This window comes from Acartia tonsa, chromosome 6 (genome assembly GCF_053477335.1).
Source record: "Acartia tonsa isolate MP-2025a chromosome 6, ASM5347733v1, whole genome shotgun sequence".
Lineage (NCBI taxonomy): Eukaryota > Metazoa > Arthropoda > Copepoda > Calanoida > Acartiidae > Acartia > Acartia tonsa.
This window is the reverse complement of record NC_137265.1, coordinates 24,094,849-24,122,274: the sequence shown is the minus strand read 5'-3', so window position 1 is coordinate 24,122,274 and position 27,426 is coordinate 24,094,849. Positions and strand designations below refer to the sequence as shown.

General features: G+C 34.0%; 1 protein-coding gene across 1 annotated transcript in view; it reads left to right on the top strand.

Annotated features, from left to right (window-relative positions):
* Positions 1–27,426, top strand: part of LOC145322191 (ras-related protein Rab-23-like) — a 202,336-nt gene that overhangs the window by 93,233 nt on the left and 81,677 nt on the right. The window contains exons 3-4 of the mRNA XM_080164032.1: positions 28–121; positions 679–790. Of these exons, the coding sequence (XP_080020158.1) occupies positions 28–121; positions 679–790 (206 nt within the window). The remainder of the gene's footprint in view (positions 1–27; positions 122–678; positions 791–27,426) is intronic.

Genomic DNA, 27,426 nt, shown 5'->3' with positions numbered 1-27,426 from the left:
ATTAATTCATTTATCTATCTATTTCAGGTAGTGATAGTTGGAAATGGAGCCGTGGGTAAATCCAGCATGATCCAGCGATACTGCAGAGGAACATTCACAAAATCATACAAGAAGACTATAGGCAAAGATGTTATATAATAAGATATGCGTCTGAAAATTTATATTATGATTCCCTTGGCTTAAAACAACTAATCTAAAATATCGAGAAAAAGGCAGTTCTTTCTTTTAATCTAAAATCCTAAGGGGCTAGTGTGATTTACTAGGCTGCTTAATGAGATAGATTTTTTAAATATGAACAAAATAATTTGTAAATGATTTTATAAAAATAAATTATTTATATTATTATAATATTGTTTTAAATCTATTGGTATATTAGGATTTTAAGCGCTTGTTTAGCAATTAAATCACCATTTTGTGAATGGATATAGAAAATACGTCGATATTATAACAGGGTGAAAGTTGTCGTCAATTTAGGTTGCTAACATGGAACTCACTTATTGGTCATCCAGTAGGCGAGATGGGGTAGATGATGTGGATAGGGGATATCGGAATTTTAGCCCGCTGCGAGTTTTACTTTACTCGAGAACACGAGAAGAAAGATCCAAGTAGTAATACATCCATTATTTTGTGCGACCTTTGATAGAGAAACTTTTATTTCATCTTCTTTGACCATGACAGGAGTGGACTTCTTGGAGAAGCAGCTGCGCATCCACGGGGAGGATGTCAGGCTGATGCTCTGGGACACGGCGGGACAGGAGGAGTTTGATGCCATCACAAAAGCGTATTACAGGTAGGATTTTAACGCTTTTTATAGTGCCTATAAAAATGTCGGATGCTGTGAGTATTGGTGCAAAAAAAAGGGGACAAATTTTAAATTGATTTGACGGGGCTGATTGTTAACGTCACAAGTGAGGGGAAAGAAAAGGGAAGGAGGAAAGAAACCCCCTAGAAAAGAGATGGGGGTATGACGTCAAACGCCAAAACAATTTGAAATTTGTCCCCATTTTTTGCACCAATACTCACAGCATCATTTTAATTGACCAAGGGTAGGCCAGTTTGATGCCATCACAAAGGCGTATTACAGGTAGGATTTTAAAGCTTTTTATAGTGCCTATAAAAATTTCGTAATACAGTAGAAATGACCAATCATAGGCCAATACACAGACTAAATTACCAATGGCAAGCCAGTATACATTTTAATAGACCAAAGGTAGGTCAGTTTGATGCCATCACAAAGGCGTATTACAGGTAGGATTTTAAAACATCTCAGATTTAAAGGGGTATATACAGTTATTATTATTTATTAATGATTAATTTTGTACCAACTTAATAATTAACCCTTATGCAGATTTTAATATTTGTATGAAAAGTCAGAATTTGTTAGTTTGTACAACTCAATCAAGATTTAATAGTTAACCATTTAAGGTTTAGAGACAGCGTATAACAAAACTAATTTAAAAGCTTTTCATTATCGATTTACTCAATATTTCAATTTCCCTTTCCCACCTAAATGATATATCATTTAGATGAGAAAAAAAAACAAGAAACTATCATTTAGTAATAATGAAGAATTGTGTACACAATGTGACTTACTAGTTGTAAAAAATTTACAGTATTGTACGTTATTCTCCCGTATCCATAAAATATCCATTAGTCTTTGAATCGCGACCAATTTTAAATTATCACATTATAGCTTTACTATTTGAATATAAATATAATCCCAAGTGAAATGATTTTTTATATCCATTCGAGTACATTTTTAACCATTGTATGTGAATGTAAAAAGATGTCTATCTGTGTGTAATTGTATTGAAGAGCTAACCTCTGAACCGATATAGTTCTTCTTACAGTCAAGGTCATGGGAAGGTTTATACCTATTTGAGGTGAGGGTAACAACACAATATCGTTATAAGAACTACTTTACATTGATATGATAACAGCAAAATATTCTTTTGACTTGTACATTATTAGGATGCAAAAGATTTTCTTTATAAATATTATTATGCCTTTCAAATTCTAATTGACAAACTTTAAAAAAAGTAAAGTTTTGAGGCATCCATCCAATTTAAAATTGGTGAGAGAGGCATGCAAAATAATAAAAATTTACTCAACCAGTAAATTGAGCGGATCAAGTGCTATTTTGAGAGTGAATTTGTGGAAGTGAAGACAGTTAAAGTAAGATCAATTTCGATTTGAGAGTGACTGAAAATTTGAGTTAAAGTTGGATCAAGTGTCATTAGGTGCGATTTGATAGTAATTTTGTGGACCTAAAGAAGATTACAGTTGGATAAGTTAGATTTTTATAACCTGAAGACAGTTAGTGTAGGATCTAGGACGATTTAAGAGTGATTTGTGGACAATTAGAGTGGTATCAAGTGCGATTTAGGAGTAATTTTGTTGTAGTAAAGAACGTTAAAGGGGGATCAAGTACGACTTGTGATTGGAAGTGTGATTTTTTTACAGTTTCCTTTGAATGGCTCTTCATTTTAAAAGAAAGAAGTTAGGGGTTAAAAGAAGAAATTAGAAAATGATCTAACATATAAGCTATAATCTAATAGTGAATTAATATTTTTGCCACAAGCAATCACTTTGTATTTGAAAACACGCGAGCATATTAGACAGACAGGCTAAGGTGAATTTTAGAGTATCCTCACTTCTATAATAACATTTCCCTATACCGCATTTGGTAGTGTCCAAGGCATTAAAAGGCATAATTAAAAACAAAGAAGGCTAACAGCTCATTTTGGTAGATTTTGTAGTAGTCTAATCTTAAATATCACAGTAGATTTTCTATTTTGATAGTCTGTATTTCTAATGTAATTCCTGTAAAAAAGAATGCTTACTTTTATATTATGGTGTTTGTGTGTGTGTATGTTTTTAGGGCTAAATTTTAATGTCCTCTCATGCTATACTCTAAATGACGTAAACTTTTGCATTTTTAAGCACTAACAAATCCATTTATATCAGAAAGGGAGGAAACATTGGACTGTAAATTACAATGGTCCTCAAAGTTTAAGTTGTCCTAAAAATTTTGGGACTTTCATAAGAACTTTCCTATCAATGATTTGTAATCTACGGAAGGGGTAATTTGGTTTATCATATCGGGGTTGAACATCTACAACAAATCACTGGGTATGACAATTCCCTTTAAATACATATGATTAGGGATAAAGTTGGTTTCAGTGGTGAAAAATTGGATGCAAAATAGTTTTTCTACTAGAAATATCCCATTATTAGCTTTAAAAAGAATGTTTTGATATTGAAACAATCTATCAATTGTTTTTTTTTACAAAAAGTAGTTTAATATTAAAGACCAATTAGTTTTTCTTAAACTTCTTTTTGAATAATATTATAAAAGATTATTATAAACAGGGATAAGGGATGGGAAACGTAGGAAAATATTATTTCAGGCCTATTTCAAGCCTAGGCCTATTTCTAGCCTAATAAACCAGTTTTGGGATAGTGCAGTGGTTCGTATAAAATGCTAATGAAAAAGCTGTGTGTGTGTGTGTAGATAAAGTATAGAATCAAATTCAGGTAGCTAGTTTAAAGTAAAAAACATAACTTTTTATAAACCTATATATTAATGGCTTTTGTTAAAATGAAGTTTTTTCTCTCCCAAAATTTTTTATCTTTTACTTTGGTAATTTGAACTGTCAGAAATCTATCGTTGGGTTTCCCTCAGACAGATTTTAGTTTGTATTATTTACATTTTTATTAATGAGTAAAAATTTTATTTAAAATTTCATTGCTAATTAAAATTCAAAATAAATAAATAAATATGCACTTGGGTAACATTCTATCAAGTTCTTTGGATACTATACTGGATATAATGTAATGATATATCTGTACTGTGTTGTATTGTACAAAAATTAGGGTGAAGGTGTTGTATCAACTCCGTACTAAATTTTTAAAATTCAAAATACAACATCTAATTTATAAACTACCAAATGAAAATTCGTAGCTACCTTCTTTCCAAAAAAATAATCCCGTTATTTTTGTTTTTTTTCTATGTGGCCCTTTTTTAATGTTTAACTCTAATCAGATTTAATAATTAAACTAATGTGATCTAACACCATTTATATTTATTTTTTCATAGCAGACGAAATCATTATTTTTTCTAGAATTGTCTGCTTGTAAAATTTTCGCCATCTGTGATTTGGACTTGTTTTGTATCAACCAATCACCAATTGGCTCCGCCAATTGGTGATTGGTTGATACAAAACAAGCCCAAATCACAGAACACTATTGGTTTAGAGCGGTAACCAATATGAGCCGTCCGCCAGTAAGGTCATTAAATTAGGCAAATGGTAAAAGTTGCATGATCCCTTTCAAAACCAGGCCGAGACCTAATTTATGGCCAGGTTTCCTATCCCTTATCCCTGATTATAAATGATGATTTGTAATCAGGGATTTTAGGATTGGGCACTGGCAAATATAATCATCTTAAATTTGGAATTTAAAATTGTGTCCTTTTAGAAACTGAAATATTGGGGAAATATTAATGTTGTAGATTAATTTTATCGCCAATGTCCTTCCCCTCCCTGCATATAATAGGCGTGAAGAAAAGCTTATATCAAAATGATATTTCAAATTGGTGGCTCAAGAGTCACTTTACTATTCTATAACACAAAATCAAAGTCTTAAAATCATAAAGTCAATAATGACCTTTATCATATTATACCATATAGCTATGGTCATTATATGTACTCTTTTGATGTCTGTTAGTTATTATGAAAACAGATCAACAAAAAAAAACATATATTTAGCCCCTCTAACCTTGAAGGCCCTACCTCTCCGGGGCATTATGCCTGTGGGACTTTTCTGCCCTTCACTTTACCAAACCTAAAACAAGTTTCACGAATACGTATTTTTAAAGTATGTTTGTTCATGAGGGAAACCGACTTAAATTTTGTTGTACAAATATGTAAATTCTATTATGATCACATTGTTAAAAGCTTATAAATCAGTGTTAATCAGCAGCTAATTCATGCCACAACACAAAGAAAGGGTTATCTTGTCAGTCTGTCTGTCTGTCTATTTGTCCGTCTGTCTGTCAATCCGTGTCTATAGAGAATTCTAGTTTTGATAAATTATCAATTTTACCTCTTTCAATATACATATATGTATTATCATAGCTATGGGCTATGATATTAGATAATAAGAATCGGCCAATCAAAATATATAAAAAATCTACTAGATATTAATATTCGGAATTCGATTTTTCTATGACTAGCGCAGCAATAAGTAAGTTCTAGTATGTATTTGTGTTTTCCTTAATAACGTATCTTGATTATAGAGTATATTCGCTAATAAAAATAATTAATGAAAAAAAAAGACAAATTAGTCAAATACATGTTTTCTGTAACTCTAAATTTATTCAACCCAATCAAATTCTTTTAATTCAAAATATTTCGTTTACCCATTCAATAAAGTATTATTTATGGAAATTATTTTGATTTATTGGGCATTTACAGGCGGCGGTTGTTTTCACCGATTATCCTTAAATCTGTTTAATCATTTATCAGTAGGAAAGCTACTGATGATATTTTTCTTTATAGACAGCTTTTAAAAAAAAATAATTTAATGAAATTCAAGTTTAAGGAATACTAAAAAAATATAACATAACTTAGGATGAATACACTTTTTTATAAAAGCTGTACTAGCTGACATATTTTTGATCTTTTGATATATATGCTTATTGGCTTGAAATTAGATTTTATATACATAGGAATATATATCTCCTATGTAACGCTATTCTTAAAATACTATAATGAAAAAACGTATTTTTTATATAAACATTATGAAATTTAATTTTTTAACTAAAGCATAATGTGTAATAAATTCAAGAATATCTTCGCCGTATAAAATGATTTTGCACTAATAGACTATAATTTACTTTATGCAATTAATCAAAGTATCTTGTATAAGGTGTATAATCAATTTCACAAAAAATATCGAATAACTGCAAATAGCCACTAACCGAAAATAGCTTATTTTCTTGGCTACTAAAAAAGATAAAGACCAGTTTATATGGAAATTTTATTAACTTAAAATCAAATCTAAGCACTATACATATAATTTTGGCAGCTTGATGAATTTTTGACTGATTTCAGTCACTTTTAGATGCAATTTAGTGTGTCTGTTTTACACTTTACAAATATGACAATATGCGGAGATAAAGAGACACCCTTGTGTAATAAGTAATAACTATACTTCTTATTAAATTATGCAATCAATAAATCAATCATTATCAAGAATTGTTATGTCCATGAGATGCGCAACAATAACAAGATAAACAAGTCTTTTGACTTTTATTAAAATTAGGATAAACTTTATTTTTGAGAGTTTTGCCTATGAAAATGGGTGTATTTATTTTAAGGTTTTCAACTCCAAAAAATGCCTTTAAGAATGCAATAACTTTTTTGTTATAAAAGCTGAAGCTACAAATTTAGGTTATTGCGTCTACTTGTGGTAGTCTTTCAGCAGATAAAGCGGTGTATTTCCTGCAGGCTTCCTTTAATCTATATAGATGATATTAAAGATCTTGATTTTTATGATTATTAAACTAAAGTAGTAACCAACCTAAATCATAGAGTAGCTTTGCTATCAAAAAAGAATTATACATATATTTTGACACACATAATTTAATTTAATTTTATGTAATAAATAATAAATTTTTGCAGTTATTTTCATGTTTAAGCAATTATTATGTATTATATAATAATTTAACTATTTATTTAGTTTTTTACAGAAATTATTAAAATTGTAAACATTTATGTATACATTTCAGAAATTAATCATTTATAAAGACGTTTTCATAATATTACGAAATTTGTTTCTGTATACAGCTAAAACTCTTGCGTTAATTAAAATTTGTATATCATTGTATTTTAGCCATGACACTTTAATCTTATGGTAATTAGAAGGAATAAGGTATAACAAGAAAATTGATTTGAAAATTGGTTTGGGGGTCAAAATGACGGAATGTTTTTCAAATTGCCTGTTTCAGCTGTCGTTGGGGGGCAAAATTTGTATTTTACCATCGATATATTATAGGGAAATTGCGGCATTTTCAAAATATTATGCGTTTTACAAAATTATATAAAAAATACAATAATTGCAGACAATAATTTGTATGAATAAATTTTAATTTTGATAACTAGTCAATTAAAACCATTAAAATTTTAGATCGCTAAAATGCTTCTATTTTTTACATTGTTGTAATGCAGTAACACAACCTTTAAAAAAAGTTCTGAGAAAAAGTTCCTGAATTTGACGTTTAAACCAGGGAGAATGAAGGCATCAATAGTTCAATTAATCTACAATCCTTTTATCCCCAATTTTTAACATCTTTTACAGGCAAAGTTTGACCATGTGTTATTAGAAGAAGATTTATTCAATACAATACACAAACTAAATTACGAATAGCAGGCCGGTATAAATTTTAATTGGCCAATGGTAGGCCAGTATAAATTTTAATTGGCCAATGGTAGGCCAATATGGTGTCATTTTTTATAAATACTTTGAAAAGATTCTTTATTGTCCGATCCCTTTTATCCCTGATGGTTAAACAAATTTGTATTTGAGTAATTTTATCCTGAAAATCTCATAATTTTGCAATAAAATTCTTGTTAAAAATCTATTACCCGTGGTGATCCGTTTTATATTACAACATTTTATTTAAAATTGCCCCGATTTTTTAAAGTTAATTTTATGGAAGGATTGTAAATTATGCAACCAAAGTGTGAAAAATATATGTTATCAATTTTTTTTATTTAAAACTTTTGGAACTTTAATTAAATCTTGATTGATTGGTTCAAACGAGCAATTTCCAAAATATGTAAAGCAATAATATAATTTATAGAAGGGGTATTTTGTTTATCATCACTGCAGGAATGTTCATAAATTTAACATATTTTGTCTTTAAGCTTTAGAGTATTTTCAATAACTTGATGTTGTTTATTATTTTTTTAAGACGGGGATGTTTCTGTCCTAATCTTCAAAAAGATGCAGAAGGTTTCAATTATTATGCAATGAAAAAGTAATTGGTGCTCCCATATTCTTGAATATTACACCTTTTTTATAGCAAAAAAATTATAAAATTCTGTGAAGCGGAGGGAGAAGGGTTGAAGATGTCTCAATAGCCCCATAACCCCAGAGAAAAAAAACATTGGTAAACTTAAAATTAATAAAATTTACTTATTTTTGTTTTTATCTACTTTTTCCCTTAAATAAAAAGTTCCCCTAATATCTTTTGATTAATAAAACATAATATAATTAGCGAATATTGTAGTTATATTAAATAAACACTACTGAGAGAAGATGGAATAATTGGCGTTTCAATATTTCAGTGTGCCTTCACTTCCTCATATTATCATATTGCAAAGGGATCTAAGGGATAAGACAATGGTCGATAAATTGATTTACATCTCTGTTGATGATATACAAAATTACCCCTTCTATAGATTACAAGCAGAGGTTGAAACATTTTGATGCTCAACTTAATGAACCATCCAATCAAAATTCCATAAAATTTCAAATAGTTGTTGAGGCAACGAATAAGATAACGTTATTAAGTGGTAGCAAAGGAAAGGAGAGAATTAGTGCTGTTGTAATAATTTATCGTTTTTGATCATTAAAAAATATTTGGCGAAAGGAATTGCACACCTTCAATATTTCTCGCCCTCACAGATTTTCATATTTCCGGATTAGATAATTTAGATTTTTTAACAGCATAGCTTCTCTGTATGATTATGCAATGGTTGTCATCGAGTCTTTCTAGACGTTTGAATTTAACTTTCTACTTTCAACTGATTAGATAACAATTATTAGTTATTATAACATTATAACCTTTAAACGTGTAATGGCTACGAGTAACTTTAATCAATGTCAAAGATAATCTAAAACCTAGATAGCAAGAATAAAATACACGTTGTAGTGGTGCTTTCGAACAAAGTTTCTGTCGAGACTCCGCCCCCCCCCCCACCCCTACTATATGTTTTTGAAATAAAATAAAATAAGGGTTTTAATTATTTTTTCCCTTATTTTCTATTTTGTTTGACAATTTATATGGTCAACAAGGAACTTTGATGGAAAAAACCTATATAGCTTAAAATTGCAATAGCACTTTCGGGCAGTTTTGTCCTTGTTTTATATCAAAATGCAAAATCTTCAATTTGGCACAAATTTTGAGGGTTAAAATGGAGCAACGCTTTTCTTTAGAACAGAGGCGTCCAAGCTTTTTTATTTGGGGGGGGGGGGTAAAATTTTTTAAGGGTGGGATAATTTGATTTGGGGGGGGGTGAAATGGCGCGCGAAGCCAAGGTAGGGGTAAAATAAAATAAAAAAATTTGGGGTGCCTACCCCCCCAATTCGTTTGGGGGGGGGGGGGGTTATCCCCACTTTACCTCCCCTCCCCTTGGACGTCCTTGCTTTAGAACGGTCTCATATTTATGTATACAAAACATAGCTGTCCCAAAGTATAAGATAATGGACTACAAATTGATCTCCATTCGCAATGTTGATAAACAAAGTTACACTTTCTTTAGATTATTTCTAAAAAGATTTTAAAGGCTGCTTGTTTAAACTAACAAGATTTTAAAAAGTACGAACAGTTTTTAAGCTGATTAATGAGTTTATAAAACTTTGTGAGCTATTGTAATTTACAGTCCAGTGTATTCTCCCTTCCTGTCAATATACAAAAATTATTTACTACTTGAATATTGAATGTTTAAGATTTTATAATTCATAGATACTAAATAAGTGAAAACATAGTAAGATAGATAAATAGATAAATGAATAGATAGATAACTAGATATTAAGATAATTAAATAGCTAGATAAGTAGATAAATGGCTAAATAGATAGTTAAATGCTTCGGTGTGTTATCATACTCACTAAGTGTTTCATATTTAAACAAAAAAAAGACGAAATTCTTATATAAAAGTATATAAGAATATCTTTGTGTCTGTCTGTACCTAAGAATCTTACTAACTGCATAACCAATATAAATAGGTAAGTATGTAACAGGTCCTAGGAAGGTTTATACGGACTCCTAAGAGATTTAATAAAAGAGCCAGCCATTTAAATTTGAGGGTCAACCCACCTTCCTTTAAATGCCCCTAGAAGCTTCTTTCGGCGAAGCCTTTGGTGTACACATTTAATACGCGGTTCTGATTTTTTACATTATGATTAATGCACTGAAGTGAATGTACACTATTAAATGCTTTTTAGACGTTGATAAATATAAAGTGTATTAACAATAATGCTAGTTAGAATAACGTTGAAAGCTTATATACGGATTTAAGGAGTAAAACTGTATTAACTACTTTTTTAATGAATATTTTTATTTCAGGTAAGCAAAGAAAACAGATCCGAGCCAATGAAGATTTCAGGGGTTCTGATTTCGAAAAGAAAGGGAGGAAAGGGGGAGAGGAAAAGCCTAATTCTCGCCACCAGGACTTAAGTTAAGCTTCCTTTAAATAGAGATTTCAATTGGTTCAGAATATTTACAAAAAACTTTGTATTGTTGTATAGTCTAATTATCAATCTCTACTTGTACCTTCTTATAAAAGATATTAGGTCATTTTTTCATACAATCACTTTTTGGTACCATTTTTATAAAAGCCATTTTGAGCATAAAAACTTTGTGGCAGCGTTTAATTTCAATGTTGTCGGAAAAAACAATTCATAAAAAGGCCGGGGGTTTGGCTGTCAGACGATCTTGTGGCGATTAAAAAGCAATAATTGCAGGAAAATTTATTATGTAATAACAAATCAACGCTGTTCTAATAATGACTTTATTATTTAAACTTACATAGCAAAATTATGTACCGTCTATTATATAAAACTGCCAGGGAGAAAGGGGATAATTAAGGCCAAATTTATCTACAAACATTTATAAAGATAAATTGTACCAGAGATGTTTATTTATTTTTCGCTATTGTCATATCCTTGTATTCTTGTTTAAAACTGTCATGGAGGGAGGGGACATTGTACTGTGAATACCACCGAAATCTCATTCGTTAGCTTTCAATTTGGGTCTTATAATTACATCTTTATTAGGTTAATTCAATGTCAAAACATTTTCCATAATAATTTTAATCTACAGTTAAGGTAATGGGTAATGGGTAATTTTATTTACCATAATTGTTGATATTGTACATCTTTTAATTGTCCATTGTCTTATCCCTTAATATCACTGAGAACTGCACACCTAACTAAGCTTTTAATAAATGGGACAGCCAATTAAATATATCGTGAAAAATGGTGTGTGATCACTACCGCAAAAAATGAAAACAACATAAATATTGTTTCTCTCATATACAGCAACTAGCAGATATGCCCCTTGAGGCCTCTAGGAGGGGGGGGTATAATTTCTATAGGGGCAATCTCTTGGAATCTCCCCTAAATAGCTATAAACCTTCTCAGGACCTATGAGAAGCTACACTGTAAAGGAGAACCATATCGGTTTGGCAGTTAGTAAGATCCTTCAGTACAAACAGACAGACATCCTGTTACTTTATTATAAAGGTTTAAAAAAAAACATCATGTATCAGAATCAGTATTTTGTAATCTTATGCTATTTTGATCTTCAAAATTTTAATAGTTTGGCTATTAATCTTTTTTTGTGTGTGGAATGGTGGGACACCTATGAAAATTAGGGCTAATGCCTCTTTAATTCTTATAATTACATATAAACATATCATACATTAAGATTATAATTAAGAGTGGTCTGTCTTACGAAGATAAGAAAGGGGACTTTGAACTAGACTGGTACCCAAAGTTTTATGAAGACATTCTATTATTCGTGGGCTTAGTTGGTTTGTACAAACTTTTCAATTTAATCTACAGAAGGGTTAATTTTGTTTTCACAATAAGGATTGTACTGTAATTTATAGTCCATTGTCTTAACTTATCCCTTATAATCCCTGTGTTTGACTTGACTTAGATTTCGAAGTTTCTTGTGAATATAAGTTCGAATCTCATCCAAAACTATGTCAAGATATTTAAAACTATAATTGCTACTACTATGGCTTTACAGGGGGATTGTATTGGTCAAAATTTTGGTTCACCTTAATACTTTGTACAATTAGGACTTCCTTACAAAGGTCGTGTAATCAATGAGTTAGTTGTCTAGAATAGAAAATAAACATTGTCTATTTGACCAACTGGAACAGGGATCTTAAGGGATAAGACAATGGACGATTGCTAATTATAATCAACAAAATTACCCCTTATGTTGATCAAAACAATTGAAGAAAAAGTTGTTACTTAACCAATCAAATATTGATAAAAGTACCCAAAGTTTTTCATTCAACTAATAAAAAAACGCGTTTATAAAACTTTGGGTACCAGTGTAATCTAAACAGGAAAGTCCTCCCCCCCCCCCCCTCTGAAATATAACAACGATATTAAGCAATCCTTTTCTTCAAGTAATCTTCTCCCAAACTTCTCTGTTGTATATTTATTAGATTGTTAATAACTTATACTAAAAAGATTCATATGAAAAATATAACAGTATAATTAGTAAAACAGGTAGTCTGATATGTTACTGTTACACAGTAAAAAATAAGGACCTTGGAAGCATTGTTAAATCGTGGGCTAATATATTTGTCGTGACTGAATGTTTAAAAATGTGTCCTGATCTGTGGGGGCTATGGGGGCTACACACTAAGGAATATAAGTTTTCTAGATAGCTCATTCACAATTTACAATCTACAAAGGTAGAGGGGTTTGAGGGGGTGAGTACCCCTAATAATATTAAAGTTTTGGACTCAATTTCCTTCCAAAAAATGAATAATAAATAAATGGATATCTTTTTATAAGATAATGATTTTTAGATGTCTTATTCATTCAACTGGGGGCGAACAAATGGAACACAGTAATAGGGTCTGACTGATTATGACGTAACAAAAAAAAATAGCCAATGAGAGGCCGTTATTGACCAATGGTAAAATTTATAGTCGCCTCTCATTGGCTAATATTTTTTGTTACGTCATAATCAGTCAGACACTATTACTGTGTTCGAACAAATGACCAAAGAGCAATTAAACCTTAGATTAGCTGATTAGAAAAAAAAATATTTTGGTTTTCATGATTTTGTCTAATTGTCTCTAGATCCTCGATCTTCCCTGAAAGAGAATTTCATGAAGGATAATCAACTTCTTACTTGCGAGATGTTTGAGTTACCCACCCCCAAGATAGTTATATATCTTTTCTGGACCTATGAGAAGCTACATTGTAAAGGAGAACCAAATCAGTCAGCGAGATCTTTCAGTACAAACAATCATCATGTTACTATTATAAATATGAGGACTTGTTAATGTACCTCTGTATTTACCAACTTATATTCCTTTATACAAAGCTCTCTGTTGTGGCTTCTTTTATACATTTCAATCCCAGTTTTTACACACAGAAAAAGAATGGTTTTAGGCTTTGAAAATCTCCAGTCAAACCTGGCGATTTAAGTTGAAATATAGCTTTCATCGACTGTATTTTATTAATTTAATGTATAATTGGACTAACATATATAATGACTAGCCTGACAAATCACATATACAAAATTACCAGCAACAAGTATTGGAAGTATAATACTAATATATTATGACTAAGTGTCTTATTTTTGAATTTTAACAGCATAAAGTATAAATAGCTAGCTAGGTAGCTGACATTTTATTCTATTAAATGTAATAAATTTGCACACTGAAACTTTTTTATATTGTAGCATTACAGATAACCTACTCTGAGAAAAGCTAAAGCTAAAGCTGTCTTAGTTAAGTTTTGCCTGTTTATTTAACGAGACATTTCTATTACATTCTCAATTTAAATTTATTTAACTATTTTTCAAAATGAGAAATAATCTTCTTAAAAACTGATCTTAAATGTACAAATTTTGAAAAGATATCATCCCCCGATTATACAGGAGCAAAATATTATTTAAGAAGGTGAATTGGGTATCCATGTTTTACAGCATAAAATCTACTCATCAACCTTTTTTTTCACTGTCAACCTTGTCATTATTAAAGTAGCGATACTATTATAGTTATTTATCTTACAGTACTCAGTGATGCTAAGGGATAAGACAATGAATGATTTAATGAACAAATTTATACATGTTTACTGACCTAAAGTTTCGATGTCACGTTGCCAATTCCAAAATAGATAAGAACTTATTACTATCCGCTGGATTAAAACCGGTTCTCAGCCATACCGAAAAATAGTGTATAGCATCGTATTACAGGCAATTTTCCACGAATATTTAAATAAAAATCATAAAATTAATACCAGTTTTGTAAGGCTAACAAAACTGGTTTTAATCTTACGATTTTTTATTTTGATATCCGCGGAAAAGCTGTCTATGATACGAGGAACCATTATATATCTAATACATTGACGAAAACACACCGACGTATTGCCAAGAACACAACAATTATATTGTAGAAATTACAGCATCCCCAAAATTTAAATCAATACACACTGAAGATCAAAGTATAGAGCAGCTACGCTTGAAAAGAAATAATCTTTTAAATAACTTGATAAAGCTCTTTTTTATGAGGCTTAGTGATGATACTAATGAGTGACTAAGGCTTAAAATAGAAGTTTAGCTCTAATCAGAAAAAAAAAGAGTTTATCTTTTTTGATTCCTAAAAATATCTTTTCTTCCTTATTATGATTAATACCTCAGAAAGACATACTGACTCTTGTAGACAAACAACTCTTTAATTGTATATCCTTTGTCTATAAGTCCTTATTGTAAATGTTAAAAAAACATTACAGTAGCTTGATTTTTTGAAGAAAAATATGTTTTTTTAGAAATTACTTTTTATAAAAAAAAGGATTTTTAAAAAAAAGACCATAAAATCACATAATAGAAAAAATTCTGTGGAAAAAAAACTCACGAATTCTTTTATAAATTCTGTCTTTAACCAAAATTCTTTATGTAAAATTACAAAAGAATTTTCTAATAATTACAAAATCTTTCATAAAAAGATTGTTACCTTATATGAGCAAAATAAAAAGAGTTTTCACTTGGGGTTGTTTAGCCGCTTACTTTTAGTACTTTTCAGCCGCGAATAGATATTGTTGACTCAGGAAGGGAGAAGACATTTGACTGGAGATTAAACTGGAATAAGAAAATTTATGACAAAATTATCTTATTTAGTAACTAGAACTTTTAATGAATGTTAATTGGTTGGTTTTAAACTATAAGTTTCCCAACTTTTAACCAATATTTTTGACAAACAAAAGGGGTAATTTTGTTTATCATTTTGGGGAATTACATCAATTTATTGTTCATTATCCTATACCTTAAATTTGTGAGTCGGCTGCGGTGTCAGCTGTTTAAAATAACTGCTGCAGATGCGGCTATAGAACACTACTAAATACTTACAAAAAAAACGTCTTTTCATCATTGATGTCTGTACAGAGAAAATTGCCATGAAATAAAGTCATTTCTATTAATGAGACGAAGGGGGGGGGGGTTGAATTTTTCTTAATAAAATTCGTGTCTTGTAAACAAGTATTATGTATTGTCATAGATTAAAACGAAGCTTAATTTTTACATTTAAGCCTGGTTGCCCTGATAAATTGCTTTGATATATATGACCACCTTTTACTGAAAAGATAAGACAATGTTTCCAATGAATGATAAAAAAAAGTTAACCCTTCTGTAGATTAGAATTTTTGGTTAAAAATTTTTGTCAATTCTAGTTTAGAACCAAGCAATCAAACTTAAATCAAAGCACCCAAAGTTTTTTTGTTTGTGGTTCCCGATGTTAGCAATTTTAGTGGAAAAAGAATATTTTAAGTTTTTAACTGAAATATACTCAAATTATACATTAAGCTAGGGGGGGGGGGGGGGTAGGGTCAAAGTCATGTGAAGGACAAGCAACACAAGTAAAAATTATTACAAATCATCATTTTTTTAATCTTGATTATATTGTTGTCGACAAAATAATTTCTATCGCAAGCCAAAATCATGACCAAATAAAAAAGTGTCTCCACAAAATGTTTAAAATCTTAACTTTAATTTTAGCTAATTAACATGGGTAGATATTTTGGGTTGATAACATAAACATAGAGTTATACTTTTCAGTAACTTAAGTGGCTTAATAAGTTAATTAATCCAAACAATTACAGATAACCACAGTCTGCTTGTTACAGAGACTTTGTTCAGTAGTTCTAACTGAGCATGACAATGATTTGGGCCTATTTATAGGCAAAGACATTCCCTCTTACATAACAGGAATTAAAATTAATTTTAAAATGAAACTATTGATGTATTGTAACTGGTGGCTGTTCGATGGCAGCTGCTGATCATTGGCTAAAAACAGGGCTCAGAGGCCGCTTGTCAGCAGCCTGTAAGCCTCTTTGAAATCAAAGCATCCAAACGGGTTTAAATATAAGGCTTAGTAATGTCTAATGCGCTGCTGCCGAACCCTGGCTAAAAGAAAGAATTTGCAGTTTTGTAAGGACAGCAATAGACAAACAAAAATTCATGATTGACCTTCAATTCAAAATAAAGAGGTATAAGAAGAATGATTTCCTTATTCCAAATGTCAATAATGGTATCACAGGGAGTAGGGAGTGGACAATGAAGTTTAAATTAATCTAAATACAATCCTTTATTTGTCCCTAATAACAATTACTGCAAAAGGCTAAACACGTACACATACAATTTTTGGAATTATTAATATTCCAGTAGTGCTTCGAACCCGATTAATATCCGCTAAAATAGAACCGATTCTCAGCCCTACCAAAAATCATGTATGGCATCGTATTACAGTCATTTTTCCACGAATGATAAAATAATAATCATAAAATTGATAGCCGAAGGCCTGGGCTAACAAACTGGTTTTGATATTTCAATTTTTCATTTTAATATCAGCGGAAAGATGCGAAAAATAACTGGTTCAATTGTCCTATCCCTGGATCCCTCATAACTTAATGCATTCTTTAAATAATAGGTTTTTAAATTTATTAGTGAAGCTACTCTAAAACATTATATTACTGTCTGTTAGTCTTTAAAGCTCTTGAAAGTTTATGCCTGCTTTATTGAAACAATATCATGCCGTGATTTTATTTGACACAAGCTGTTCGAATATGGGTTAGAAATTCCTAGAATCTTAAGCTTCAAATCATCTTTAAAATGTAATTAATGCCTAATATCTTGCATTATATGCTGCTTGATTGTAAAACATTTTGAAATATTGAATCTGATTTTCGTTGCCCAGTAAAGTCACATTTTATGCTCGCAATCTCATCAAGGGGCGTTTCTGCATTCTTGTAGATTTTTTATTTTTTACCTCGTTTTTTGGGCAGGTTTAATCAGGGAGTGATGGGACATTGAGCTGTTTTTTACACTAGTCCCCAAGGCTTTAAATGAACTTTTCTTATTTTTTGAGGACTTTATTTTGGTGGTTCATTTATTTTAGTGTCAGAACGTTTCAACCACTAATTGTAATCTACAGAAGGGATAATTTAATGATTGGGGATGTACATAAATTTATCGGCCATTGTCTTATACCTTTAAATCCCTGGCAAATTATGGCCTTTCTTGTAGCATAACTGTTAGTTAAATAAAGTTAGCTAATTTACCTTTTTCAGAGAACGGAATGTATTTAATGTATTTTTATAACTATGCAAACGGTGAATTTGGAATTACATCATTTAAACATAATTGTCTTATTATAAAGTCTACTTTACGGGTTAAGGGCTAGGAGCCTTGGAGAATTTATTGGCAGGGATCTTAAGGGATAAGACAATGTACTTTTAGCATCCTAAATTATTAATTTTGTAAGTTAAATTATTGGTTAAAAAGTTTGGACACTGATAGTTTGTTCCACTCAATCAAGATTTAATTAATTAACTAAGTTTAAGTTTATAAGCCAACGAATAAGTGTAAGTAATCTTTGAGTATCCGTATGATATACAGTTCAACGTTCCCTTCCTCTTTGGGAACCCTTGTATGTCATATATTTAACATAAAGTAAAAGTGGTCATAACTGGCATAATACTGTCGCTTTGGGAGATGCTTATGTTAAAACAAGAATCGAGCCTTTTTTGATAAACCATGGTTGTTAATACATAAAAAAACATATCCGCAACAATTGTCAAAGTTGGCAGCCCTGTGCGGAGACAAAGGTAAATAAAAAGCGTCTAATTTCCACGACAAAGTAATTAAAGTCAGATATATCATACCCGCTGCAACCTGCACTAAAATTTAGTTTGCAGTGCCGTAGCTGCTCTACAATTTGCACTGTTCGTTAGTTGGGTGCCTGCTTGTGGATTAAAAGATATTGTTTTTGTTTGTTTATACCATGTAGCTTTTCAATTGTTAAAACCTGTGTTGGAATGATTTTCTTGTATTCCCTGGCAAGTTCGAACCCATTAATTCCCTTTTCCTTACACCAGAGAATGAGTGTGTTACGCGGCATTCCTAGCCATCTCCGCGCTTCGCTTGTAAACAAACAAAGGCGCGCACATTTTTTCCTTGTTGATTCCCATGTGAAGAGCTACGTGAATAAAAATAATGTATTGGATGGATATACATGCGCTCTAATCCGTGGAAGATCTCAAATAAGCCTTCCTGCTTAGTTTGACATCATAATGTGGTAAGAATTTATCTTAATTCTTAATAATAAGTGTAGTATGGTATATTTTTACGAAGAAATTTAAAACATTAATTTTTCAACAAATAGACCATTTAACTGCTAACTTTTGACATACGAATATTTTCCCTAATCTTATTGATCATTTGAATCTAAAATTATCAATTTCTGATGCTATTTAATATGTTTCGTGCCAATTTAAAGTTTTTTAGAAATTTTATATTTTTAATTAAATTGAAATCACGCAACCTCGATATACAAAAATAATAAACCATTAATGCTATGTAATTAATCTTTATATTTTTGTTTTAGATTCACCGTTTTCATGGTAATAAATACACATTTGTAAACATTCACATGTTGGTCATTCGGAGGGCTTGGAGATTAAGATTTCGTGTACGGCAAGGCATGCGTACCGAAACAATGAAAACGAGACAGAACAGATGCGGCTAAGAAAATATCTGTGAAGTTTTGTGAATGTGTTGGTTGTGATACCTTACCACACACTATTATAATCGTAATCAGTACAGTTAATTATTGTGACAATCATGGGTCCTAAAAAGAATAAAGGCGCTCAACTGGGACTACGGCTGCGCCCAGCCGTCGAGGCCCTAACCAGTGAACTAGATAAAGTGATGAAGTTGGTCAGTGAATCTTCAGAGCTTGATGTTAGACATTTCACTAAGGAGTCAATCCTTGTCCATGACAAGTTCGAGACATTCGATAGCATTATGGTCGGTTTTAGCAAGCTTGGTGTGAGAATCCAAGAGCTTGAGGAGTTTAGTGACATTTATTCTAATATAATTACTGTGCAAAAAGATTATAACGCTCTGAAAGATGCTCTAGATGCTATGGAGGAGCTTAGTGACATTCAAAGTGTTGTTGATTTAGTTGGTGATAATTTGCCTGACCATAAGGCTGAACTATATGATCGTTGTTTAAAGATTGTGAAGGTTATTAAAGGGTCATACTTTCCCTTACCAGAACCAATTATAAACACTTTGTCTGCTTTGATGAAACGGCTGGCCGAGGTTAAGCTTGAACCTGTGAAGCCGCCTACAACGACGGCGGGTGCTTCGACAGCATCGCCATTTGTGTCGCCGTTTGGCACACCACAGTTCGGCACCGGTTCTATGTTCACGCCAGGATATATGAATCGTGTCGACGAACGTCTTCTTCCAAGCTTTGACGGCTCAGAGTCAGCCTACGTAAGTTTCAAGGACAATTTTAAAAAGCTTACCGTAGGACAGGACCCGTCATATTTACAGTTATTGTTGAGCAGTGAAAAGGTCTGCAAAAATAAAGAGTTAAGACTTCAGTTAATTCAGATTCAATCACATGAATCTCAATGGGCTTACCTCGACGCACGTTTTAAGTCCAAAACACGTCAGATGCTCTGCCTTTTCAACCAATGGGAGAAGAAGCCTAAACCGTCGGACTCCAACCAGATTGTGACAGTCTTAGCAGAGTTTGGTGGTGCAGTTAGCCAGCTCGAGCAGCTGACTAAAGATGATGATGATGAGGAAGTCACCACAAGCCAGTGGTTGACCATTATTCTTTTGGAAATGTTATCCAAAAAGTTGCCACGTGATTTCCAGGACAAGCTCAACCTGGCGTTGGGCTCGATGGATACCCCAAATATTCCTAAGCTGTTGAAGATTATAGAGGAACAGCGTGGCGCCATTTTGATGAGGTGTTCAATCGATGTAGACACCCCCTCCAAGAAGAAAGGTAATCCTGCGGCCGCAGCTACAGCCGTTGGTAAACCTGGGTCTCCAGCTAAGACCAAGAAGAAACAGCCTTGCCCGTCGGAAGGTTGTAACTCTGATCACCTGTTGTTTAAGTGCTCCAAGTTTAGGGATATGTCTGTTCCTGAACGCAAAGTCTTCATCAAGAAGATAGGCGCCTGTTTGCTCTGCTTACAAAAAGGGCATCGGGTGGCCGATTGTCCCAGAGCCGATAAGCTTGGCAGCTGTACCATTGACAGTTGCAACCAGCCTCATAATTCATTATTACATGAATCAGTTGCTAGTGGACAAGTTGCGGCAGTGTATGAATCACAATTGTTTAGCAAGAACAATTTTATGCTGATGTTGCAGCAGGTCCCGGCGTTGGCGGCTGACAAACGTCAAGTCACCGTCAATGCCATGTGGGACAGTGGAGCAAATTTGACGTTGATTTCTAGAAGTATTGCCAAGAAGTTAGAGTTGCCATCAACTGGTCGCACAGCTACTATTTCTCTGGCAGATGGAAAGAGCCAAGCATGTCCTACAGTCAAGATTTGTTTGGTTGACCGCAACCGGAATTCACATATTCTGGAGGCGGCGGTAGTGCCCAGCATTGGTACTGAAGAAGGGTTGCGTTCTATTGATCCTACAGCCGCCGCCGACATTTTCAACATGAAGCCTGATAATTTTTCTATGGTCGACGGCAAGATTGATGTTTTAATCGGCCATTTAACACCAGCTATGTTCCCGTGTGCAGATAAAATGGTTGGTGATTCTAGACTGTACAGAAGCTTATTTGGTACAGGCTATTTAGTTGTGTCTGCAGATGGCAGGACTGTTGCTAATCCTGTCGCCTGTAAAGCTGTGAAGTTGGAGGTCAGCAAGATGGAGTTCCTGAGTACTGAGAGTTTGGGAATACAGCCGCCATCAATGTGCAGCGGTTGTAAGAACTGCCGTCATTGCGCCGCCATAGCCGCCGGGCAGTCCGCCTTGGATGTGCGTAAGCGGCAGCTGATTGAAGAAGGTCTGACATTAGATCTTGAGAACCATGTTTGGACGGCTTCATATCCCTACAAGCAGCCGCCAAGTGTGTTATTTGACAATTCAGAGCAGGCCTATAAGATCTGCTTACGTGACCGGCAGAGAATGATTAAAAAAGGTGAATACAGCACCTTCTGCCAAGTGTTTCAAGAAGCTGTGTCTCGTGGAGTGTATCAGAAAGCTTCGCCAGAAGACCTAGCTTATACTAAGCCCGTGTATTATTCGAGCCTAGTCTGCGCATATAAAGAGTCTATTTCCACGCCCTTGAGGATATGCGCCAATTCTAGCCTCTGCTGCAAGGGGCTAAGCCTCAATAGTATTATGATGGACGGCCCAGTTCCATTATATACTCTGATGCACAATCTTATCCGGTTCAGAAGTTATAAGTGTGCATTCGTGGCTGATATTCAGAAGTTCTATAATTCATTATTAGCTACCTATGAAGATTCTCAGCTGAAACGTGTTTTTTTCGCTGATACAGTTGATGGAGAGCCAGAGGTCTACCTTACCAAAACCATCAACTTTGGTGAGGCCTTGGCTGGAGATATGGCCGTGACCGCCCTCAGACTCACTGGTCGTATTTTTGGTGGACGTTCCCAGCAGGATGTTCAAGATGTTTATGGATCTGAGAAGATTAGAGGTTGTGACGTTGTAGCCCAGCAGGATGTGTGGAGAGATGTTCAGCAACCACTCAGTTCCGAATTTATTTTGTATCAAGATCCTCCATCGGTCAAATTGGAGACTTGTACTTACGTGGATGACTGTTTGAGCGGTCATAACAGCAAACCTGAAGCTGTCCAGCTGGTCCAAGAGCTGGAGGATATGATTGCACCTGGCAATTTCAAGTTTAAATCTGTTGTTTATTCTGGAGATGATGTTAACAGTGTAAAAGTTCTGGGCCTTGTATGGGACCCTAAACAGGATAAGTTATTCCTACCTGTCAGAGCCAACCACGGCGAGAAGATTAAGGGTAGAAAGTTACTGGAGGATCTGGATCTGGAGGACCTCTGGAGAAGTCTACCTGAGTTGATAACTAAACGTGAAGTTTGGAGAATTGTGCAACAACTTTATGACCCAATGGGTCTAGCAGCGCCATTGCTGCTTAAATCCAAGCTTTGTCTACGCTCAGTTTGCATACATGGATGCAACTGGGATGATGTTATACCTGGAGAGTTGAGGTCGGAGCTCGTGTCCAGCCTCCAGGACCGTTCGGCACTTGGAAATGTGTCGTTTAGATGTTCGATGGTTCCTGATAAGCCGTTGGGGCTTCCAATGCTTGTTGGTTTCTGCGATGCATCTAACCAGGCCTATGCAGCCATCACCTACCTGAGATGGCCAGTTCCTGGAGGATATGATGTAGTTTTGTGTTGCGCCAAGTCACGTGTCGCACCAGTGAAGATTGAGTCTATACCAAGGTTAGAAATGCTTAGTTGTCTAATTTTGGCAAGGCTTGTGGATACTGTTGCCAGAGCCCTACCTTTCAACATTTCTGGCAAAGTGTTTTTTAGTGATAGCAGCTGCGCCCTAGCTCAGCTATCCAGTGACAGTGTTATGTTAAATGTTTTTAACAGTCATCGTGTTTCCGAGATACAACAGTTGACGAGCCCTGAAGATTGGAGATGGGTTCCAACCCAGCACAACATTGCCGATCTGGCAACGCGTGGTTTGTGTACGATTGAGGATGTACAACCTGGATCTACATACCAGGAAGGTCCAAGCTGGTTGCGCCTGGAACAGGACCAGTGGCCCGTTAAGACGGCGGGTGAGGTAAATGCATCCATTCCCGAGAGCGAGCTAAATCCCAAGATGGCGAAGCTCAAGGTAATGTTCACACAGGTAGTGGACAATGATTTTTGGAGGTCTCTGGCAAGAAGGACCTACAGGCAGGCAAGGAGGACTGTGGCCGCAGTTCTTAAGGCTGCCAACTGCTTTAAAACGCTGCTTATCAAGAAACGTGGCGTTGCAGCAAATGAGGATGGTGTTAGCAACAATGATAGTTCTAAGTATCATGAGAACTATACTTTCACAAATACATACATGGATTCTGTTTGTGACCTGTTTTTGACTTCCTTCAACCAAGAGGAGGAGATGACCATGGACGCCGAGGGGAAATTTGACTCCCTTCAACCGTATCATCACAAGGTCCAGGTTTGTTGGCCCATTGTGGGTCATGATGGATGTTATCCTCTTAGGACATTTACAATATTGAAAATGTCCGGGAGAGGAGATGAGGCTCTTGAGGCCGCTGCTGGAGGCCCCAGGAAGATTATGAAGGACAGCCCAGGTGTTGTCTTGCTCAGCCGCCACAACAGGCTGGCGCGGCTCATCCTTCAACAGTCCCACGATGAATTGGGGCATGGAGGCCATCGTAAGACGTTGGCGCAAAGCCGCAGGTATGCATGGATCACACATGGCCGCATGGAGGCTATGAAAGTGGTCAAGAGTTGTGCTGCATGTTCCATTGAATATGCCAAGCGTTCGAGTCCCGCAATTGCTAATATTCTGCCAGATCGTGTCGAGCCCTCTGTGCCCTTCAAGGAGGTGCATATGGACCTTGCGGGGCCGATCGAAGTTACGAAGCCTGGCGTTGGTACCAGGAGTTCCAAGACCAAGTACAAAGTTTGGTTGTTGATTGTGGCCTGTAGATTTACACAGGCTGTGTTTGTTGATGTGTTGACTGATTATTCAACTGAAGCCGTGCTGGTCGGCTTGAGAAAACTTCAGGCGTTTTACAATATGCCTAGAAGGGTTACCACAGACAGAGGCACCAATATGGCCGGTGCCAAGCGAATTATGGATGAACTTTTGAAGGATACCCGAATGCATTTTGAATGGCATCTGGTGCCCACCGCAGCACACTCGTTCGTGGGTACTGTGGAGAGGCAGGTTGGGCTGGTCAAGCGTGTGTTGAACAAGAAGTTGGCTGGTGCTACTGTAACCTTCAATGATTTATTGGTATTGTGTGCTGAGACTGCAAAAGTCTTGAATTCTAAGCCATTGACCTATGCCACCCAAGGAGACGACGTCAATTGCTGGAGAATAATTTCACCTGCTGATCTGTTAGGCGGCAGGACCAACGATGCAATCTGCACCTTTGAGACAGGTTGTAAAGAGCCCATCACCAGGAGGCTGGAGAACTTGGAGGAGTTGACCCGTCAGTTCCATCAGGTGTACAAGGAGCAGCTCATGCCTGAGCTACTCAAGTCCGTCAAGTGGCGCAGCAACAAGGTGCTGCTCGAGCCGGGAGACGTGGTGCTAATCGACGATAGCTCAAATTTGATGAAGAAGTTCAGATTGGGGCGTGTGGAAGAAGTGCGCCCAGGTGGGAGGACCGTGGTTTGCAAGTTCAAATTATCAGATGACGCAGCCGCCACGAGTAACGCGACTTCCGCAAGACGTCTGCTCAAGATCAATCTACCCAAAGTTTAGTATAAGTATCGTTCTTGTTTAACTTTGAATTTTATTTTTACGGTAGATTTATCAGATTTTTTTTCGAAAGACAAAAAACGCAAATTTTGACTCAATTTCGTTTAAACTTTCAAATCGACGCAAGATTTTTCATTTGAAATGCAAACTTAAGTTATTTATACGTTTACGCAAGTTTTTTCAATGATTTAAGTCTTTCCGGGACCAGGGATTTTTTTCGCGGAAATTTTCCTAGGTACCTACGCAAATACGAACATTTTTATCCTTGTTTAATTGAAATTCGATATGATAAAAAGTAACACAATGAAATTTTTTACATCATACAAATATTTCTTTAAGATTTATTATAATCACATAGATAATTTAATATTACATATATATTAAAATTATTTCTATTTACCTTTTAACCGATGTACCTAAAGAAAAATGCAGATTTTTTTCGTCTTGAATTAAGTAGATTCTTTGAGTTCGAAGATTTAAGCTTAATAAGACCGCTCTATAGTGTATCTTAGCTCTGTTACCTCGGCCAGACATACTACAGAACGGCAAAACTAAAGCATAAGATAATTTTATTTTGATTGCTTTGATTGATGATTCTAAAGTTTCTTGAATTATTCATGATTCTTTTAATTTTTGATTTGATTTAAACATCACTAATTATGTTTATTTTCAGTTGATGGAGCCCTGCGCCAGAAATCCTGTCGGAAATTATGCAGTATCAAAAAATTGTGATGGAAAGACATAACGTCCGTCAGGATAGCTGGAACATGGCATTATTAATATTTGAAAGATTGGTTAGTTTGTATCTTGAGGGGTTCATTCTAACTGAGGCCCCAAATTGCCTTAATTTTGACTGTATGAATATGTACAAGTTGCTTTCTTCTTAAAACAGAGAGAAATTGCAAACTCAGCATTTAGAGAAGTTCTTTTCTTATAATTGAGCTTTTGTTTTATTTTGGTAATTTAATTTGCATATTTCAATTGCAATTTTATTTTACGCAATTTTGATTCACGAAGATTTAAAATTATGAGATTTTAATTTTCCGATGTTTGATGATTTTTTTTCACAGTCATATTTTATTTAGATTTAAGTATCTATTTTATTAAACATGTTAGATTTAAGGATTTACCTATTTTATCTAAAAATGTCTAGATGTAAGCCCGAGTATTTTTCCGCTGGAGAAAATGCTTAATTTTGAGAAGTTTTTTATGAAAATTCTATTTTTCTTTTCTAGCAAAAAGATTTAGTAGAAAAAATGTCATTATTTAATCTTTCTTTCTTTTGATTAAAAGTTTGAGTTGATTATTTAATTATTGATGCGATTTTTAATATAAAAATCATTTGCCTATTATTATGCAGGTACCTAATCAAAGTTTAGGTACTATTGATTATTAATTCATGTATTCGCAATTACATGGTCTGTAATTCTAACTTTAATTGAGATTATGAGGCCATGATTAATGAGATGTGTGAGTGGTAAATGTGCATTTCATGAATGTTGAATGCTTTTCCCATTCCTTATTCCTATCCTTATGTGGTAGTGGAGTCGGTTTGAGTTATTGTGGTGTTCGTAAGTTACCATAATTAATTTTAGGCCTGATGGCCATGCCATTTTAAACTCTTGTAATTTATGCGTTATGAGATTGTGATTTGTGGACACTGTCTGCACGCATGATGTTAAGATGAGTTATTGTGTTCGATTCCCAGTGACTAGACGGGTGTGTGTTGGAATGATTTTCTTGTATTCCCTGGCAAGTTCGAACCCATTAATTCCCTTTTCCTTACACCAGAGAATGAGTGTGTTACGCGGCATTCCTAGCCATCTCCGCGCTTCGCTTGTAAACAAACAAAGGCGCGCACATTTTTTCCTTGTTGATTCCCATGTGAAGAGCTACGTGAATAAAAATAATGTATTGGATGGATATACATGCGCTCTAATCCGTGGAAGATCTCAAATAAGCCTTCCTGCTTAGTTTGACATCATAATGTGGTAAGAATTTATCTTAATTCTTAATAATAAGTGTAGTATGGTATATTTTTACGAAGAAATTTAAAACATTAATTTTTCAACAAATAGACCATTTAACTGCTAACTTTTGACATACGAATATTTTCCCTAATCTTATTGATCATTTGAATCTAAAATTATCAATTTCTGATGCTATTTAATATGTTTCGTGCCAATTTAAAGTTTTTTAGAAATTTTATATTTTTAATTAAATTGAAATCACGCAACCTCGATATACAAAAATAATAAACCATTAATGCTATGTAATTAATCTTTATATTTTTGTTTTAGATTCACCGTTTTCATGGTAATAAATACACATTTGTAAACATTCACATGTTGGTCATTCGGAGGGCTTGGAGATTAAGATTTCGTGTACGGCAAGGCATGCGTACCGAAACAAAACCATACTATTCTAATATACAAAGTAGTAAGGTTTATTTGTCTGAAGCTAAAGATATCGGAAAATACTGGTCTGAATTGGTTTCACTTTACAGGGAAGATTTATAAATGTCCAGGGGCTAGAGGCTAAGCAAATAGTCATTGTATTTTTCATATATTGAAAATGATCTAAAATTGCCATATAGCCTTTTATTTTTAGAGTTATTTG